This window comes from Schistocerca serialis, chromosome 8 (assembly GCF_023864345.2).
Source record: "Schistocerca serialis cubense isolate TAMUIC-IGC-003099 chromosome 8, iqSchSeri2.2, whole genome shotgun sequence".
NCBI lineage: Eukaryota > Metazoa > Arthropoda > Insecta > Orthoptera > Acrididae > Schistocerca > Schistocerca serialis.
The window spans coordinates 307,593,710-307,614,216 of NC_064645.1; the positions used below are offsets into that span (position 1 = coordinate 307,593,710).

General features: G+C 38.6%; 1 protein-coding gene across 1 annotated transcript in view; it reads right to left on the reverse strand.

Annotated features, from left to right (window-relative positions):
• The window catches only part of LOC126416990 (uncharacterized), a 335,028-nt gene that overhangs the window by 41,369 nt on the left and 273,152 nt on the right, over window positions 1-20,507 (reverse strand). The window contains exon 25 of the mRNA XM_050084875.1: window positions 15,232-15,362. Coding sequence (XP_049940832.1) covers window positions 15,232-15,362 — 131 coding nt within the window. The remainder of the gene's footprint in view (window positions 1-15,231; window positions 15,363-20,507) is intronic.

Genomic DNA, 20,507 nt, shown 5'->3' on the forward strand with positions numbered 1-20,507 from the left:
GAAAAACAGCATGGGACACGAAAGTGAACTAAAGTACCATTTGCAATATTCTACATGGTAGACTCCAGAGATGTCATACAATAGACTGATGAAGCCACTTTCAAGAACAATGGTGCAATTATCCACAATGCTCACTATTGGTCAGAAGAAAATTTTCTCTGGCTGTGCCAGCAAGACACTCAGAATACCTGCAACATGAGCACCTTGTGTGGATTTATTGATGACAAAGTTATTGGGCATTATTTTTTTGAAGTGAACAGTACTCTGAATTTCTCAATCTGCACTGACAGGGTTGTTAGAAGGTGTTTCCCTAGCAATACAGTTGTTAATGTAGTTGCAGCAAGATAAGTGTCTAACACATTTCCGTTGGTGGCCAGGTATACTTTAAAATTTTTTTTTTTTTTTTTTTTTTTTATTGTAAGAGGATTCACAGAGGAAGGCCACCATAGTCCCCAGATTTAACTCACACTGGGTATTTCTTTTGTGTCTGCATCAAAGACATTGTGCATCAACAGTAACCTAGAATGTGATGTGAAATATAAAATAAAGATTAGTGATCTGTACTTTGGGCATGATTGTGTTTAGAGCAATGCAGAAAGTATTTAGGACACCTAAAACAATAACTGAAAAAAGAATAATATAATATACTCCAATAAAAAATGGAAACTACATGTTGGAATATCAACAACATAAGGAAAAGGACAGATTGCTAATCACTGTAAAGATGACATGTCTAGTTGCAGACAGGCACAACAAGATGTCTATTACACGTTTAGCTTTTGGTCAAAGTGTTCTTCAGAATAGGAACCACACACACATTCAATCACACAAGGAAGCACACCTCACACAGGTATGACCCCACCTCTGACACCTCCCAATGGAATGCAACTGTTACATGAGTGAAAGCAGCAATATGGAGGGGGCAGGGAAGGGGAAAGTGTAGCTGGGTACGAGTGGGTAAGAGAAGAGTGTTGACTCATAGATCATGCAGGGACTGGATGGAGGAATGACAAGATTGCCAACAGGCACAGTATTGTGAGGCTGTGGGGCAGGGAGTTGGGAAGGGAGGGAGTAGAAATGGGGAGCAGAAAATGAGAGGAGTGGAGAAGGGGAAGGATGGGTGGGTGTGTTGGCAGAGGGCGACACACAATGAGGGTGAGGGGACATAAACAGGGAAGAGGTAATGGACAGAGGGGGTGGAAGCCATTGGGTGGAGGATGCGGGGACAGTAGGTTACCATAGGTTGAGGCTGGGATAATTTCGGGAGCAGAGAATGTGTTATAAGGATAACTTCTGACTGCACAGTTTAGAAAAGCTGGTAGTAGAGGAGAGGAGCCAGATGGTTTGGGTTGTGAAGCAGCCACTGAAATCAAGCATGTTATGTTCAGCTGCATGTGTTGTGCCACAGGGTGGTTTACTTTGCTCTTGGCCACAGTTTGACAGTAACCATTCATCCTGCTGTATATCTAGCTGGCAGTTGTACCAATGTAAAAAGCTGTGCAATGCTTGCTGCAGAACTGGTATATGATGTGGTTGCTGTCACAGGTGACCCGATCTGTGATGGGGAAGGATAAGCATCTGACAGTATTGGAATAGGAAGTGCCAAGTGTGGGGATTGGGCAGGTCTTGCACCTGGGTCTTCTACAGGTGTATGATACCTATGGACAAGGGTTGGGTTCAGAGTGGCATAGGGATAGACTAGGAAGTTGTGGAGGCTGGGCAGGCAACAGAACACAATTTCAGAAGGAGTGGTAGAAGATCTTTCATAGGATGTTCCTCATTTCAATGCATGATGATAGGTAATCAAAGTCCTGACAAAGGATATGGCTCAGTTGTTCCTTTCTCTGGTGATGTTGGGTAATGAAGGGGGCACTCCTTTGTAGCTTGTTCTCAGGATGGTGAGAGGATTTGGGATGTGTGCAGAAATGGAACAGGAGATCCATTTGCAAACAAGGTTTGGGGGGGTAGTTCCTGTCTGTGAAGGCCTCAGTGAGACATTCAACCCACTGGGCAAGGGAATTCGTGTCATTGCAGATACGCTGTCCCAGCCAGGTTGTATGGGTATGGAAGGGATGACAGCTGTTGAAATGCAGGTACTATTGGTGGTTGATTGGTTTAATGTGGACAGAGGTGGGATGGAGCCTTCAGAGAGGAGGAAGTCAACCTACAGGAAGGTGCAAGATGGGTTGAGGAGAACCAGGCAAAGTAGATAGGAGAGGAGGTGTTGAGGTTATGAAGGAATGAGGATAGGGTGTCTTGACCCTGAGTCCAGATCATGAAAATATCATTAAAGAACCTGATCCAGTCTACTGGTTTGGCATTTTGGGAGACTAGGAATGTCTCCTCTAATTGGCCCATAAACAGATTGGCATATGAGGTGCACACAAGTGCAACTCACATGCACATGACCACTGCAGTCCTGTGTGATTAAGTTGCTTTTGTGTAAGGGTTTGTGCATGTGTTGTCTAATTCTGATGAAGGCCTTTTTGACCAAAAGCTTACTTGTTTGACAGTTTTTTGTTGTGCCTATCTGCAACTCAGTATCTCCGCTGTATGGTGAGGAGCAACCCATCCTTTTCATGATATTTTTGTTATCCCATCCTGCATTTTCCATTGTTTAAAAGTTGAATGTAATGTATATATATTTTCCCCAGAATGAGATTTCCATTCTGCAGTGGAGTGTGCACTGTTATGAAACTTCCTAGCAGATTAAAACTGTGTGCCAGATCGAGACTTGAACTCGGGACCTTTGCCTTTCGCGCGAAAGACAAAAGTCTTGAGTTCGAGTCTCGGTCCGGCACACAGTTTTAATCTGCCAAGAAGTTCTATATATATTGTGTTAATATATGTTATTTTTAGTTTGTCAGGGCGTTGCCCATATTTCTGTTGTAGATATGCTCTGTGCTGATATATATGGCATGCTTGCATATACAGTCAACTTGTACTCAACTATAGTAGAGGGTTCACTTCCTGCTACCACAGATAAACTTGTTTTGGTTTGACTGTGCTGTAACTCTGTTGCAGGTTGTATCTGTCCACTGAGTAATTAATACATGAATGATTAAACAGAAACATTGGTGCTGGCTGCTTATTTAAAGACAAGTACATGAGAGCATATTAAATGAAGTGTATGTTTTTGATTGTTATTGTTTCATTCAAGCAAACATCTGCAGGTCAGAGAAGAAGTTTGAGTACTAATTGTGGGAAGCTGTCCACCAAAATTAAGTTTAATAGGTCAAACACTAAAGAAAATATATGGTCACATCTGCACCTGAGCAAGTAGCATCACTATGGTCGGGTGCAACCAACCCACAATTGTAAAAAATGTTCTTGGAAAATCAGACAAGTAAAATCTTTGTTTTGGAGCAACATTTTGACCAGTTTTCTACTTTGCATCTTCTTGTGAAGTACATGAATAGAGTCTGCACAGGATATGGTGGCCAATGCACATGGACGAATTTTCAACCAAAATGCTGGGTGAGTTCATTTGTTTGTTCGGAAGGGGAAGCCTACATTGTTTGCCCACTTTGGCTGTTCAGTGATGTGCTACAATGACAGAGTCAAGGTGCATGGCCTGTGATCTTTCCCAAATGATTTTGCGGAAACTACTTGGGAATTTTTGTTGTTTTTTTTTTGTTTTTTTTTTTTTTTTTTTTTTTTTTTGTTTTGCTTATAGCTTTAGATGTCAACTTCATGATGACATTCCCATCATTTTGTTAATGGTAATATTTATTGTGATATTTGCATTTAAGTGAAATTCAAAAAGTATACAATGAAAAATAGGGGTCACGACAAATTTGCATTTGGTGCATTTTACATAATATGTTGCTGTGTATAAAATTTAGTTAACATATGGAAGTTTTTTTTAGACTTTGTGATCCCACAAGCCAAAAATGAAGCCAGAATGATACATCCACAATGTTCTTAATATTTTATAAATGTTTTGAGATATCAAAATGAGATTTTGACAAATAATAGCATGCAAAGAGGAGAATATTTTTCCACATGGTTATTATGCAAAACATTATTATCTACTGTGTTATTCTACTAGCTACAGACTTTTTTGATGAAAAGTTGTAATTTTTAAGGACCATCGATAGCCGTTGAAATGAGACCTGCTGTGGGTTTTGTAACAACATAAATGAAGACATTACATGTTTATTTTTGTACTGAGGATGTGCTTTTTCACAAGCTATTGGCAAAAGAGACAGATTTTAACATGGCAACAAGAGAAATGTAGGTTTTACTCAAAATTTGCCGCTCATGATAGTTCTCTGAAAGTTACAAATGGTTAACAAACCAGGTGAAAATAAATCACTGCTTTCATTACATTTTCATTGGAATTCTTTTTAGATACTAACCAAAGCAGAGGTGGCAGCAGACCTTTTTGAATGGTTATGACATAAGTATAGGAGCTGTGTGTCATGGGTGAATGCACGAGTTAGAGAGAATCGGCACTGGATCCAGTTGGTGAGAGGTTCTCTTCATTAAATGGGGATTAGAAAATCTCAAGACTGGGACTACACTAGGCCAAGTGAACCATGAAATGGATCAGTGTGGTATGCAACAAATGAACACACAGGAGCAGTCAAATTAATTTCATGAAGATGGAACCATTAGTATAGAAATGATCAATAATTTTAATTTTAATCATCCTTTTCTTCCATTTCTTTAAAATTGTTTAATCTACTAAACTTCATATTTTAATGTTATAACTATTTTATGGTAACTATATCAATTGTAAAAAAATGAAGAGAAGGAAAATTTGTAGGGAAATACGGACTGGAGGTGGTGGGGATGGGGGGTGGTGGTGGGGGTTGGGGGGGGGGGGGGAGGAGGAGGAAAAAAATGAAAGACGAACCTGCCTGATAGAATTTTGCACACAACATAATTAAATCATTGCTATAAGTTTGTTTAAGATTAATGTAAGTAGGCTGTATATGCGGAAGAGATCTGAAACCAACAGAAGGTTTCAGATTGATTAGCTAATGGTAAGGCAGAGATTGAAAAATAAGATTTTAAATTATAAGACATTTTCAGGGGTAGACGTTGAATCTGACCATTTATTCGTTACAAACTGTAGATTAAAGCTCAAGAAATTGCAAAAAGTTTGGAAATTGAGGAGATGAGACCTGAATAAATTGATAGAACCAGAGGTTATTGAGAGTTTCAGAGAGAGCAATAGGTAAATTTTCACTGAAACAAGAGCAGAGTGTACAGTAGTGGATGAATAGTGGCTTTCAGAGATAAAACAGTAAGGCAGCAGATGAACATATAAGTAAAAAGACAAGGCCAAGTACAAATCCACAGATATTGCAGATGATATTGCATTTAATTGACAAAAGGGGAAATTATAAAAATGAAGCAGGGTAAAGGGAATATATGCATCTAAAAAATGAGACTGACAGAAAGTGCAATAGGTCTAAGCAGCAAGCTAGAGGACAAATTCAATGCATGGAAGCATGTACAGCTAGGCAAAAAATAGGTATCACACATAGGAAGGTTAAAGAGACCTTTGGGGAAAAGACGAGCAACTGTACGAATATCGAGATCTCAGATGGCAAGCCAGTAATAAGCAAAAAAGAGAAAACTGAAAAGTGGAAGGGATATATAGAGTCAATCTACAAGGGAAATGGACTTTAACACAACGTTATAAATAAAGAAGAGGATGATGGCTGAAAGACCTTAGTCAAAACAAGGCCCCTCAAGGACACAGAATTCCTTCAGAACTATTCCACTTGGTGCGCAAGATGTATGAGACAGACAAAATACCTTCAGACAGTAATAATTCCACAGAAAGCAGGTACTGACAGGTGTTATACTGAAGTATTAATTTAATAAGTCATGGTTGCATAATACTGAAATGAATTATTTACAGAAGCTGACCTCAGTGAAGATAATTTTGGGCTTCAGAGAAATGTAAGACCATGCGAGACAGTACTGACCTTACATCTTATCTTACAAGACAGGTTAAAGAAAGGCAAACCTACATTTACAGGATATGTAGACTTGCATAAAGCTTTTGACAATGTTGAGTGGAATACACTCTTTGAAATTCTGAAGGTAACAGGGATAAAATTCAGGAAGTGAAAGGTTATATACAGCTTGCACAGAAACCAGACTGCTGTTATAACAGTCAGAGATGTAAAAGGCAAGCAGCAGTTGGGAAAAAAGACACAAGTTGTAGCCTATCCCCAGTGTTGTTCAATCTGTACAATGAGTAACCATAAAGGAAAAATGGATAAATCTGGAAAAGGAAATAAAATTTAGAGAGAAGACATTAAAACTTGGGGGTCTGCTGATGAAATTGTAATTCTGTCAGAGACAGCAAAGAAACTGGAAAAGCATTTGAACAAAATAGATAGCATATTGAAAAGACATTATAAGATGAGCATCAATAAAAGTAAAATAAGAGCAATGAAATTTAGTCAAATTAAATTAGGTGATGATGTGGGAATTAAATTAGCAAATGTAGTTGTAGATGAGATTTATTATTTGGGCAGTGAAATAACTGATGATGCCCAAAGTAGAGAGAATATAAAATGCAGTCTAGCTGTAGCAAGGAAAGAATTTCTGAAAAAAGGATTTGTTAACATCTAATGTCAATTTCAGTGTCAGAAAGTCTTCTCTGAAGGTATTTGTTTGGAGTGTAGCCTGGTATGGAACAGAAACAACAACAATTAGAGATTAGATTAGTACTTGTTCCATAGATCATGAATATGACACTTCGTAATGATGTGGAACGTGTCAGGTTAATAAAAGATGTCTATACAAGATATTACATTACACAAAATATTACATGACACTTTATTTATTTGTTTATTTATTTTTTGGTGGTGATTGGGGAAATTACCCACTTACTATATCCAAAAATTCATCTAATGAGTAGAAGGAGTTGCCATTCAGAAATTCTTTTAATTTCCTTTTAAATGCTATATGGCTATCTGTTAGACTTTTGATGCTATTAGGTAAGTGACCAAAGACTTTTGTGGCAGCATAATTTACCCCCTTCTGAGCCAAAGTTAGATTTAACCTTGAATAGTGAAGATCATCCTTTCTCCTAGTGTTGTAGCCATGTACACTGCTATTACTTTTGAATTCGTTTGGATTGTTAATAACAAATTTCATAAGTGAATATATATATATATATAATGGAAGGAAACATTCCACGTGGGAAAAATTATATATAAAAACAAAGATGAGGTGACTTACCGAACAAAAACGCTGTCAGGTTGATAGACACACAAACAAACACAAACATACACACAAAATTCAAGCTTTCGCAACAAATTGTTGCCTCATCAGGAAAGAGGGAAGGAGAGGGGAAGACGAAAGGAAGTGGGTTTTAAAGGAGAGGGTAAGGAGTCATTCCAATCCCGGGAGCGGAAAGACTTACCTTAGGGGGAAAAAAGGACAGGTATACACTCGCACACACGCACATATCCATCCACACATACAGACACAAGCAGACATATTTAAAGACAAAGAGTTTGGGCAGAGATGTCAGTCGAGGCAGAAGTGTAGAGGCAAAGAAGTTGTTGAAAGACAGGTGAGGTATGAGTGGCGGCAACTTGAAATTAGCGGAGATTGAGGCCTGGCGGATGACGAGAAGAGAGGATGTACTGAAGGGCAAGTTCCCATCTCCGGAGTTCGGATAGGTTGGTGTTGGTGGGAAGTATCCAGATAACCCGGACGGTGTAACACTGTGCCAAGATGTGCTGGCCGTGCACCAAGGCATGTTTAGCCACAGGGTGATCCTCATTACCAACAAACACTGTCTGCCTGTGTCCATTCATGCGAATGGACAGTTTGTTGCTGGTCATTCCCACATAGAATGCGTCACAGTGTAGGCAGGTCAGTTGGTAAATCATGTGGGTGCTTTCACACGTGGCTCTGCCTTTGATCGTGTACACCTTCCGGGTTACAGGACTGGAGTAGGTGGTGGTGGGAGGGTGCATGGGACAGGTTTTGCATCGGGGGCGGTTACAAGGATAGGAGCCAGAGGGTAGGGAAGGTGGTTTGGGGATTTCATAGGGATGAACTAACAGGTTACGAAGGTTAGGTGGACGGCGGAAAGACACTCTTGGCGGAGTGGGGAGGATTTCATGAAGGATGGATCTCATTTCAGGGCAGGATTTGAGGAAGTCGTATCCCTGCTGGAGAGCCACATTCAGAGTCTGGTCCAGTCCCGGAAAGTATCCTGTCACAAGTGGGGCACTTTTTTGGTTCTTCTGTGGGGGATTCTGGGTTTGAGGGGACGAGGAAGTGGCAACTACCCTCCCGACCTGGTACAGAAGCAAATAACCAGAGCCACTTCCTCGTCCCCTCAAACCCAGAATCCCCCACAGAAGAACCAAAAAAGTGCCCCACTTGTGACAGGATACTTTCCGGGACTGGACCAGACTCTGAATGTGGCTCTCCAGCAGGGATACGACTTCCTCAAATCCTGCCCTGAAATGAGATCCATCCTTCATGAAATCCTCCCCACTCCGCCAAGAGTGTCTTTCCACCGTCCACCTAACCTTCGTAACCTGTTAGTTCATCCCTATGAAATCCCCAAACCACCTTCCCTACCCTCTGGCTCCTATCCTTGTAACCGCCCCCGATGCAAAACCTGTCCCATGCACCCTCCCACCACCACCTACTCCAGTCCTGTAACCCGGAAGGTGTACACGATCAAAGGCAGAGCCACGTGTGAAAGCACCCACGTGATTTACCAACTGACCTGCCTACACTGTGACGCATTCTATGTGGGAATGACCAGCAACAAACTGTCCATTCGCATGAATGGACACAGGCAGACAGTGTTTGTTGGTAATGAGGATCACCCTGTGGCTAAACATGCCTTGGTGCACGGCCAGCACATCTTGGCACAGTGTTACACCGTCCGGGTTATCTGGATACTTCCCACCAACACCAACCTATCCGAACTCCGGAGATGGGAACTTGCCCTTCAGTACATCCTCTCTTCTCGTCATCCGCCAGGCCTCAATCTCCGCTAATTTCAAGTTGCCGCCACTCATACCTCACCTGTCTTTCAACAACTTCTTTGCCTCTACACTTCTGCCTCGACTGACATCTCTGCCCAAACTCTTTGTCTTTAAATATGTTGTGAAAGCTTGAATTTTGTGTGTATGTATATATAATAATATAGAAGGATAAATATGTCTGCTTGTGTCTGTATGTGTGGATGGATATGTGCGTGTCTGCGAGTGTATACCTGTCCTTTTTTCCCCCTAAGGTAAGTCTTTCCGCTCCCGGGATTGGAATGACTCCTTACCCTCTCCCTTAAAACCCACTTCCTTTTGTCTTCCCCTCTCCTTCCCTCTTTCCTGATGAGGCAACAGTTTGCTGCGAAAGCTTGAATTTTGTGTGTATGTTTGTGTTTGTTTGTGTGTCTATCGACCTGCCAGCGCTTTCGTTCGGTAAGTCACCTCATCTTTGTTTATATATATAGTGAGGCTACAGTGAAGATCTCTAGCTCTTTAAATAAGTGACTGCAGGATGATCTTGGATGAGCTCCAGCAAGTATTCTGATTACACGCAATAAGCAGTTCAGACAAAAAGAGTAAGAAGCTTTTGAAATGTGGCGCTGTAGAAGAATGCCATAGATTATATGGGTAGAGAGCATAACTACTGAGTAGATAATGTTTGAATTGGGGAGAAAAGAAATTTATAGCACAACTTTACTAAATAAAGTGACTGGTTGGTAGGATATATTTTGAGCCATCAAGGAATATTCAGTTTGGTACTGAGGGAAGAGTGGGGACTAAAAGTTGAAGAGGGAGCTCAAGGGATGAAAACAGTAACCAGGTTCAAGTAGATGTTTATTGCTGTAGTTACTCAGAGATGAAGAAGCTGGCACAGGATAGACTAGCTTGAAAAGCTGCATCAAACCTGACTATTGACTAAAGATCACAACAACAATATCAATTGTTATCTGACAAATGAAGAGAGGGAGAGGAGGAATCAACATCTATGGCATATGAATTTTTTAAAAGAAAGAACATGAATAAGACATTAATAACATAAGGACATTTTTCTTCAATAGTGAGTTTTTGCAAAACATAAAATAACTGGAAAATCTGTTCACAGTCTTTGTTCTTTCATGGTTCATTGAGTTCATCACATTTCATGTTCAGTTATGTAAGTTCAATGATTTTTTTAGATGTAGTTGTTTCTACACAGTAGCACACCACATAATAGTAAACTCTTTCTCAGCATGTGTCACACATGCAGGAGATCTGCTGTGTTGGTGTATCCTGTCCATTTCACTCTGTTTTTGTTATTTTTGGGTTTAAAAGAAATGTCTTGCCTGTTGAACTTGCTATTCTTAGTTGCCTGCTTTGTTACCATGTGTTCAAATGCCACCTGGAAAAATTTGGTGACTGGGTTTGCAACAGAGTTGTCCTTCATTCTCATTACTTGACGACGTCAGTGAAGATGAGCTTTCCTAACTTTATCCATAACTGGAATGATGTAAAATCTTCGCCCAACAAGCTCCTTCACCATTTGGTTATTTTGAGTCATTCTGAAAGTCCATCAAATAATATTTGCCTCCACTGTGCGAATAGTTGCCTCATTCTTTTCCACATTTGTATCGCACTCTGCATCTTAAATGGCCACTGGTCAGACTGTGGTCTTTTAAATTTTTACCTACAGATGCCGGGAAATCTTTTTTACCACAGAAGACTCTTGTAACTTGTATCCACTTGAGTCAGACTGAGTTTATCCTCAATCTGATATCAGCAGTGACATTATAGTTTGAAGTCACAATGGATCCACGTATTTAAAATTCATGGGCTGCTGCAAGTTTTGGTAATTGATTCTGATAGTACCACTGATTTGGGTGCCACATTCCAGGTATTCAGTCTTTGGGGTATTAAGGCACAGCCGATTCTCAGTCAGCCTGTTCGTTCAAGTTTATACCTCATGCTGGAGTTCAAGGCATGTTTGTTGGGCTAGGATCACATCATCCACATAACAAAGTGTACAATAATGTGGTGTTTGTAAGTCAACCGCTGTTCTATCCCTTCAGAGGGTGCATGATGGTGGTGATAGGGCAGAGACTTGCTGAACACCAAAAGTGATAACAAAAGGTGCAGTAATTCCAGCTGGGCTCAGGACCACACAAGTGGTATTACAATACCGAAGCTGTACCTGGCTCACATAGACCCCCAGGACTTCATGACAATGAAGAGTTTGCCAGATGAGGTCATGTGAGAATCAATTAATGCGTTTTCTAGGTCCAGAAACGCAATGTGTACACACTTCTGTTTCTCCCTATGCTTTGCTATCAATAGACATGTGGTATGGATTGCATAGATAATGCCGTGGTCCTTAATGGATCCAGACTCTGTGGATGTTACTGTGACTATTCCTCTGAGTCTACTGTCCAGCATACATTCAAATATTATCAGTGTGTGGTAGAGAATTCAAACAGGATAGTAAGTTGAGCAGTCACTCACATCTCCTGTACCCTACAAGACTGAATCTGTTGTGATAATTGTCCATGTGCAAGAAAGTTTGTTCTCAGTAGTTATCTGGTTGAAAAGTGTGGCAAGGAATTTTGAAACAGACATCGCAGACATTAACCAGATTTCCACAGCGACATCATCTGTGCAAGCTGCTTGATCATTTTTCATCTTCCTGATGGCAATCACAACTTCCTCAGCTGTAATTAGGTACATGATCCAGAGATAGAACCAGAATTTGTGATTGGTGGAGGTGCAAATTCTTTGTTGCTGACATCAACAAAATAGTCTGATCATCACTGGAGATGGCTTGTTTGATCTCATCACTGTTTATTGTTGGCTCCATTGATATGCATGACAAGCCCAGTTCCCTGAGTTGAGCAGTTCTGTGACATCCCAAGGCAATAAATGTCGTTTTTTCCTGACAGCAGATCAAAATGATTGTACAGATCCTGACAGTGTCAGACTTTTTCAGCATCCACTGCTCTTTCTGCTGCTAATTTTTGGAGTCAATATCACTGAAAGTATCAAGAAATGTACCATCAGGTTTTAAAGATTATCTTTTTTTCCTTGATCACCTTCTGGTTTTCAACATTCTGCTACCAGGTTTGTTTAGCAATATATTTTTGGATTGTTTTTGTCGAAGTTACTGATCTGGTCTGATGTATCTTTTTGCAGTAACTTTTCATACGTCTTCCATTGATCCATCTGGGTTAATTGAGAAGGCTGTCATAAATGTGTTCTGTTGAGAATCCCTTCTCCATCATATGATTTCATCCCGACAAATCTTAAGTTTTTTGGGTTTGTCTGGAACTAAGTGGTTTGGGGCAACACTGTCATATAAAATTGCTATGGTACTTGTCACCATCTTCAGATATCCCTGTGAAATCATCTAGTAAGTGATCTGAGTAGCATGACCTTTACTGGTCTAGGGATATGTGTTAGTCTTATCTTGAAGTATGTCTTGGGGATAACTATGTCATATGCCTCAGCACTGTCCACTATGTGACATACATACAAGGCCATATCCTACATCACATGACTCATACCTTCTCACTAAGAAAACAATAACAGTAAACTATGATTATCTAAATAGTAGATAGATACACTAATGTCATTCCCAGTCCAAAACTCAGATGATAATTCTGGAATAGAAGACACAGCATATCCTAATCCATTCTATTTAAGAAAAATTATTTTCTGTGCCTGTTTAGGTGTCTTCAGTCGATAGCACTCTGTAAGTTCACTCCACAGGATTACAGTTGAAGAATACTAATAAACTGATAGGCAGAGGAAAGGTGCATTCTGAATGATGGGCATGGTAGATAAGTGGTATTTTGTGGTGTATCTACTACAAGTTAAGATTAATTGCAAACAATAATGTGTTTTCTCTTCAAAGTCATCCTGAACATATTTAAATGTTCATGGATGAACAGTTACCATGAGGGTAGCACGTTTCAGAAAGGGACATGATACTAGAGCACAAGAAGTAAAAATAAGATGAATTATGAACAGAAACTAGAAAACAGCTCTTAATGTCAGAGAATGCACTACCTGACAATGTAAACCAGTAAAAATGGTACGAAGTACAGGGATTTGTGTGAACTGAGGACATTTGATACTGGTAATTAGAAACCAATATGAAAATCAAAAGCCTACATTAAGACTACAGCATGAACATAATAAAAACACTTAATGTATGGTTCAAATGGCTCTGAGCACTATGGGACTTAACATCTGAGGTCATCAGTCCCCTAGATTTAGAACTACTTAAACCTAACTAACCTAAGGACATCACACACATCCACTCCTGAGGCAGGATTCGAACCTGCAACCATAGCAGCAGCGCGGTTCCAGACTGAAATGCCTAGAATCGCTCGGCCGTAGCGGCAAGCTACACTTAATGTAGTGATGATTGAGTGTAATAACAGAATGGTAGAAATGCATTAGTTTCAGATGGTAACAAAAAAAATCCAGTTCAAATAAATTTAAAGAGTGCATAGAATATGCTATTTCAAAAGGCTTATACAGGCGATAAACAAATAGCAATAAAAAAGATCACTGCTTTGAAATGGGGATATGAAAAATTAAAATGATCTGTGTTTGTCCAGTTGGGTAGATACTTCTAATTTAACACACAATATTTTGACAGGGGATTTAACTGCCTTATTCAAATGCTATGAATAGTGGTTTATAAAATCTCTGCATGAATTTTCACTTGTACAAACCTGTTTAAATTTCATAATTGTCAAACCAAGTTACCAGAAGCTTCCTTCTTGTTTATGATACATGGGCATACATACACATGATTATGTTAGATCTTTGTGGCAGCATGCTGACAGATATCAGGTTACTAGTGTCATCCTCAGCAGCCTACAGATGATTCAGAGGTGGCACTGGTTTGAAGTAGTTGTCCTCACAGCACTCAGCCACTAGCTGAAAATGTGATGAAAATTCAGAGCATTGGACATCCTTTTCGAGTGAGTTCTGGAGTGGCTGAACAACCATATGAAAAGAGTTGCCAAACAGATCATGGATCCTTGTCTTCTGGAAAGGCTGATGACTGCAGATGATTATTCTGGTGTAGTGGTGATACCATACGTGTTATTATCTTGCTGGCAAACAATGTTTTCTGTCACTCAGTCTTGACAATGGCTGCTGAAGATATTCATCTGTACTACTATCTTTGCTGAAAAATGCACTGTCAAAAGACAAGTTGCTATCAGAAATGTAGTATGGTGGAAGTGGAAATCATTCTCAACTGCTGATCATGAATTATTCCTGATGCAATGTGGCAGCTGACTGCTGTCATTCAATATGTGCTGAGAAATACTATAAACATCACCTCAGAGGAGTTGTCCATAATCTCATTTTACATGTGGTTCTTGAAGATGTGGATAAGGTACTCAGCCTCATGTGTAATGTCTTGACATGTAATGCATGACCACATGAAAGTAACAGAATGCACAGAATATTCTGGAAGTATCTGTTATTTGTCACATTTGTAGAAGGAAGACATTTGATGGCCAGTATCTTGTTTTAAATGGAAGCATGTTGACAGTTTAGGAATGGCTAAAACAATTATTGACCATCTAAAACTACACAGTTTGTAATTGGGCCTAATTTATACAATGTACACATGGTGACAAATGTCAGGTAATGAACTGAAAGAGTCTCTGCTGATGCATAGAACAAGCCTTGTCACATTCTGGCAATTACAAAAAGGACTCCTTTCCTACAAAGGTTGTTTAGCAGTTGCAAAATAACATTTCATGGAATTGATTTGAAATAATAATGATTCTTTCAGAGGAAGCACTGCAATTCTTTAAAGTTGCATGAGGTGGTAAGTGTGGTAATACATAATGAACACAGTTACACTGATTGAATATTTGTGCTGTTGAAATTTTTACCCTGTATTTGAGTTAATGCCTCAGCAGTTTGCATCTTGAGCCCACTATAACATTTAGGACAAGAAAAGCTTTTTCTATACAAAATATACAAACACATTCACAGAAATTGGATGATTACCTTGAAAAATAGTGCAGGGTAGGAACATTCAAAAGATACTTTTGAATAATTTACTATTCTACAGGATATCAAAACTGAAAAACATATACCGTATGTTCATGTCTTATATGAAAATTTGTAAACAACTAGAAATTTTAATTTAATAAAAATCTACGACATTAAATAATACTGTATGAATCTGTACATCAGTTGTTACAGTGTAAGCCATATGACACAAATTAAATTTTACCTGTACCATCTGCATGTGCTTCTTTTCTGTGCGTCTTCTCACAAATATGGCAGTTGCTATGGCGGTGACAACAGCTGCTGAGGTTACAACCACTGTCCCACTAACAGCATACACAACTGCATATTGTTCCTCTGAAAGACAGCGGTTGACATATTTTAGCACACTGCTATACATGCACTGAAATAACAAGTAAATGAACAAAAATGAACTTAAGACAAGACTTGAGCATTTAGGGTCATGTATATATATATTAAAGAAAAAATGAAAATATGATTTTTACATATCAGTAGTATTCAAACCACAGAAGTTGATAATGTGTGTTTCATCAGCCATAGTAAAACTGGTCGAAAAAGTGTCATGGTACTTTGTGACATCATGATGTAAATATCAAGTAGATAATTAAGGACTAGAACAGAAGCAACGAGTGTGAGAACTTGAATTCATGGTGTGTTTGGTGGGGAGAGGACCTTCAGCAAAGGCAGTAAAATCTCCAAAACAGCCTGACTAGCCATGGGGTGGGTTAAAGTGTCATGTCTACTCAAAAAACCCCACACACTGGAGGAACTGAAATTTGATATAAAATACAACTAAGTAGGGCTGTTATGTATGTCTCACATTTTGGGTGTCGTATCTCCTTTGAAGAGCAATTCTCATCTTCACTAACTAGGATAAGTTATTTCCTGTCAGACTAATTTTCTGAACCAGTTTCATTTTTTCCACCTTCATAAATATTGTAAATATAATTTTTATTAAAATACAGACACCTCACAGTGAAGATCAATGATGCAAATAGAATGTGGATGAAGAGCCACTATTATTATGCAGATGGAACCAAATACCACTCAAGAAAAGTAAATGTGAAGTATTTCAGAGTGATATCAATGAATAAAATTAGACATATAAAATATTAGTGGGACAGTAAGAGAAATTTTGTACATTGTGAAATGATGAAGTGTCAGTTATCACATCATTTTGAGAAAGGGAAATGTTATCAAGCCCTTAATTTTCTTCATTACTATCAAAACATCGGGCTTTTATTACTTAGTATCACATACAACAGGCCTAAATAAGATTCTACATCAGCAATCAGCTAGAATTTGTGAGAGTTACCAAAAAGGCTAAGCTTCTGTGACCACAGGAATAAAAATTATCTGACATGAACTACTAGATAGCTCCTTCTGTCTAAAACATAAGAAGAGATCATTCCATAAAGAACTATTAACAGTATTACTGCATTTAAACATAAAACCTACAAAATATTCAACAAACTTACTAGCATCTAAGTTTTACCTTTGTGAACATCATACCTGAAAAGGGAGTTACCAGATGTGGGACAACAACATTAAAGACACTGCTTTTCTATACCACACAAAATAAAAAATACATCTACAATTCTTGTTGTGATATTGAAGGTAGTGGATGATCCTGCAGCAAGCAGCACCCTGCCCCATGTACTGAAAATCCTCACAGCTGTGTAAATGAAGGTGCCACTATTAACCTCTGAAAGCCTTTGATGGTACGCAATAACACTTTCACTAGGAACTCAAATGTCAGGAAATAAGTTCTTCACAGATTTCGAAATTTAAGGATTTTGCACACTGCTTCCAAAAATAGGTACGGTACTTCAACATTCTGGAGGAACTTAAATCTGCTAGTAAGAGACAGCATCCTGATTTTGTTCTCAATGAGCAAAGTAACTTCAAAACTTTTACTTCAGAATCTTTGAAGAACTTATTTCCTTGCATTTCAGTTCCTAGTAACAAGCTGCCCTTCACTACCTCCCCACTAATAATTATATTGTCTATTATTTATGTTACTCTTGTAAGTTACTCCTATAAGTTACTGTTTTTCATTACGTCATGTCTGTTCCTGTTTCATTTTTATTTTTATTAATTATTACTTTAATCAAAATATGGACTGTAATATGAGGGAATAGGACAACATGCATTTTGTCAAAGTTTATTCCATCTTCTTCCTTTATGAGACTAAGTTTACAGCCATCACAATATATTTATTTTCAGAATGATCTAAAAATTCTTATTTTTTGAACATGTTTTTAAATTCTGGCTAGTTTTAAACTGTCAGAAGGCAAATATCTTTTTCATATGGTTGCTTTCTCATATACAACTGCAAATATTTTTAAGAACTTTACTTTTAAACAAACTTAGTTTCAGTTACTTTGTATAATCATTTGTATGTAGTGCATGCACCAATGACCTCTGGGGTAGATTTACATCATTTATATAACTGGCATGAAGTGGCAATTTTGACTCATGTTATTTTTACATGTTATGACTTACTGCTGCACAGCAGAGTGAGGTATATTGGATTTTTATTATACTTCTGTCATCCGTTTTTTTATTTCTTAATGTAGTAGCTAGTAATGAACTTTCTTTTACTTCTGTAGTAAGATTGCTACTGTATAGCAAACTGGTAATTCTATTCAAAAAACTTTGCAATCAAAACAATAAAATAAAATAATGTACATCATTATGGCTTTCTAGATTGACATTTTATGCTAAATTCTGTTACAGAAAGTAAATTTGCAGTGAAGTATAAAATATTTTACATCTTAATTTATCAGTTAAAGGTGTAATGTGCACGATATGTAAAACTGTGTTTCATTATTCATGTGTTAACGTAAATCCTAAACGTAAGGTTTGAATCTGCGCAAAATGTAGCAGAGAAGATCCTGTGCAAAAACTTAATAAGGTGGATTACACAAACAATATCATTGCAGTGCTAGTGGAAGAGATACGCGTTTTACAACACAAGTGCAACAAATCCCCGCAGCTGAACACAACGGGCATAAATAAATCGCACAGTGAACTCCACTCAGGAACCATTAACTATAGTAGCAAAAATATAAGTCACAACTTGTGTAAAAAGTACGGGAGAGTAGGTAGTAATGGCGTATGCAAAACAAATATCCGTTCTTGGTGTGCAAAAGTTGATCCGTCGCTGAAAACACACGAAAATTCATTGCCAGAAAGGAAATATGATACCAATGTCTACAGGGCCAGACTAAACCCACCTATTCAATTACGAAACAGATACGAAGTGCTAAGCAAAATAAGTGATGATAGTGCTTCAGAAAATATTTTTGAAAATACGCAGGTACATGTTTCAGCCGTTGCTGCTCCCCTGACTAGGCCTACGCGCAATTCATGTCAACTTATGCCTAGGTCACAGCAAAAAGTACATAATCACATGGGAAAACTGCACATTCTAGCTGATAGCCATGGGCGCAGAATAGCCTCTCTTGTTAATGAGGCATCAGTTGTGAAATCTATGAGTTATGTCAAGCCTGGGGCTTCCCTTTCGGAGGTAATTAAGAATACTTACACTGATGAAATTATCAAGTTGACTTCAAAAGACTTTGTAGCTTTGTTTGATGGCTCTAATGACGTATATAAAAATGAAACCTCTAAAGCCTGCTCAGAATTGAAAAAGCATCTGGCTCTTTTGTCTCATACAAACATTCTCTTTGTCAACATTCCACATCGCTATGATCTGCCACGCTGGTCTTGTGTGAACAAAGAGATTAGTGCTGCTAATGAGAGTTTTTCCAGTATATGCAGTCAATTCGAAAATGTTTGTGTTGTTGATATTAGTGGCATTGGTCGGAGATTCCACAATTCTCATGGCCTTCACTTGAATGGCCTAGGGAAGAAAATTGTAGCACAAAAAGTATTGGATGAAATAAAAAGGCACCAGCAAACACCTGCAGCACCATCAACGACAGTAACAGTAACACCACAAAAATCAATAACAGCAGGTTCATCACAAGTAGCAACAACAACAGAAGCAACAGAAACAACAAAATCATCACCATTAGCAGCAGTAAAATTACCACAAATGGTCAAACCACAATCAGTAACTGCAACTAAACCTTCAGCGGCGGCAAAACCAACAGATACTACAACAGATCCACCATCAACAGAAATAGTTCCAATAAAAGAATCAAAGGCAGCAACAGCACAAAGAATCCTGTCAGCACCACCACCACAACCACTACCATTACCACCACCACCACCACCTCTGGCCACAGAAACAGCAGCAGCAACTGAACCAACAACAACAGTAGCAGCAGCAACAAAACCATCAACAAATGTTGCAGCAACACAACACTGCCTAAGGAGGAGTCAAAGACAAGGCACATCTACATCATTAAATAAGGATTTTTTATGGCTTCAGACAAAGAAAAGGAAAAAATTGTGACAAATCAGCAAGAAAATTTGCAGATAAGTCACAACTACTATGGAAAAAGCAGCACATCACCAGGTAATGACAAAAGAAAAAATACTTGCAAAACAGTCAGGATAATGTGTCAGAATATTCAATGCCTCAGAAACAAAGTACTAGATCTAGAAGTAGCTGTAATAATCTTGCTGATGTCTCTTGTATTTGTTTATCTGAACACTGGTGCAAGGCTAGTGAATTAAGACTCATAAATATAAGCAAGTTTAATTTAGCATCACATTATTGCCAAAGTGTTTTTAAAAATGGTGGGGTATGCATTTACTATGGCAAGGAAAGCGTTTCTCAAGAAGAGAAATTTGTTAACATCGAGTATAGATTTAAGTGCCAGGAAATCGTTTCTGAAAGTATTTGTATGGAGTGTAGCCATGTATGGAAGTGAAACATGGACGATAACTAGTTTGGATAAGAAGAGAATAGAAGCTTTCGAAATGTGGTGCTACAGAAGAATGCTGAAGATAAGGTGGGTAGATCACGTAACTAATGAGGAGGTATTGAATAGGATTGGGGAAAAGAGAAGTTTGTGGCACAACTTGACTAGAAGAAGGGATCGGTTGGTAGGACATGTTCTGAGGCATCAAGGGATCACAAATTTAGCATTGGAGGGCAGCGTGGAGGGTAAAAATCGTAGAGGGAGACCAAGAGATGAATACACTAAGCAGATTCAGGAGGATGTAGGTTGCAGTAGGTACTGGGAGATGAAGAAGCTTGCACAGGATAGAGTAGCATGGAGAGCTGCATCAAACCAGTCTCAGGACTGAAGACCACAACAACAACAACAACATGCATTTACGAGTAGGACTGCAGTTCAAAGTGAAAACAGAATCGGACCATCTAAATATAGAAAATCATTTTGAATCATGTGCCATAGAGTTAAAAACTGAGGAGAAGAGTGAAAAACTAGTTGTCATTAAAATATATAGATCTCCACTGGGTGACAAAAACATATTCTTCAAAAAAATAGAAGCAGCATTAAATACTTTCTATAGTAATGAAGTGAAATTATTTTTATGTGG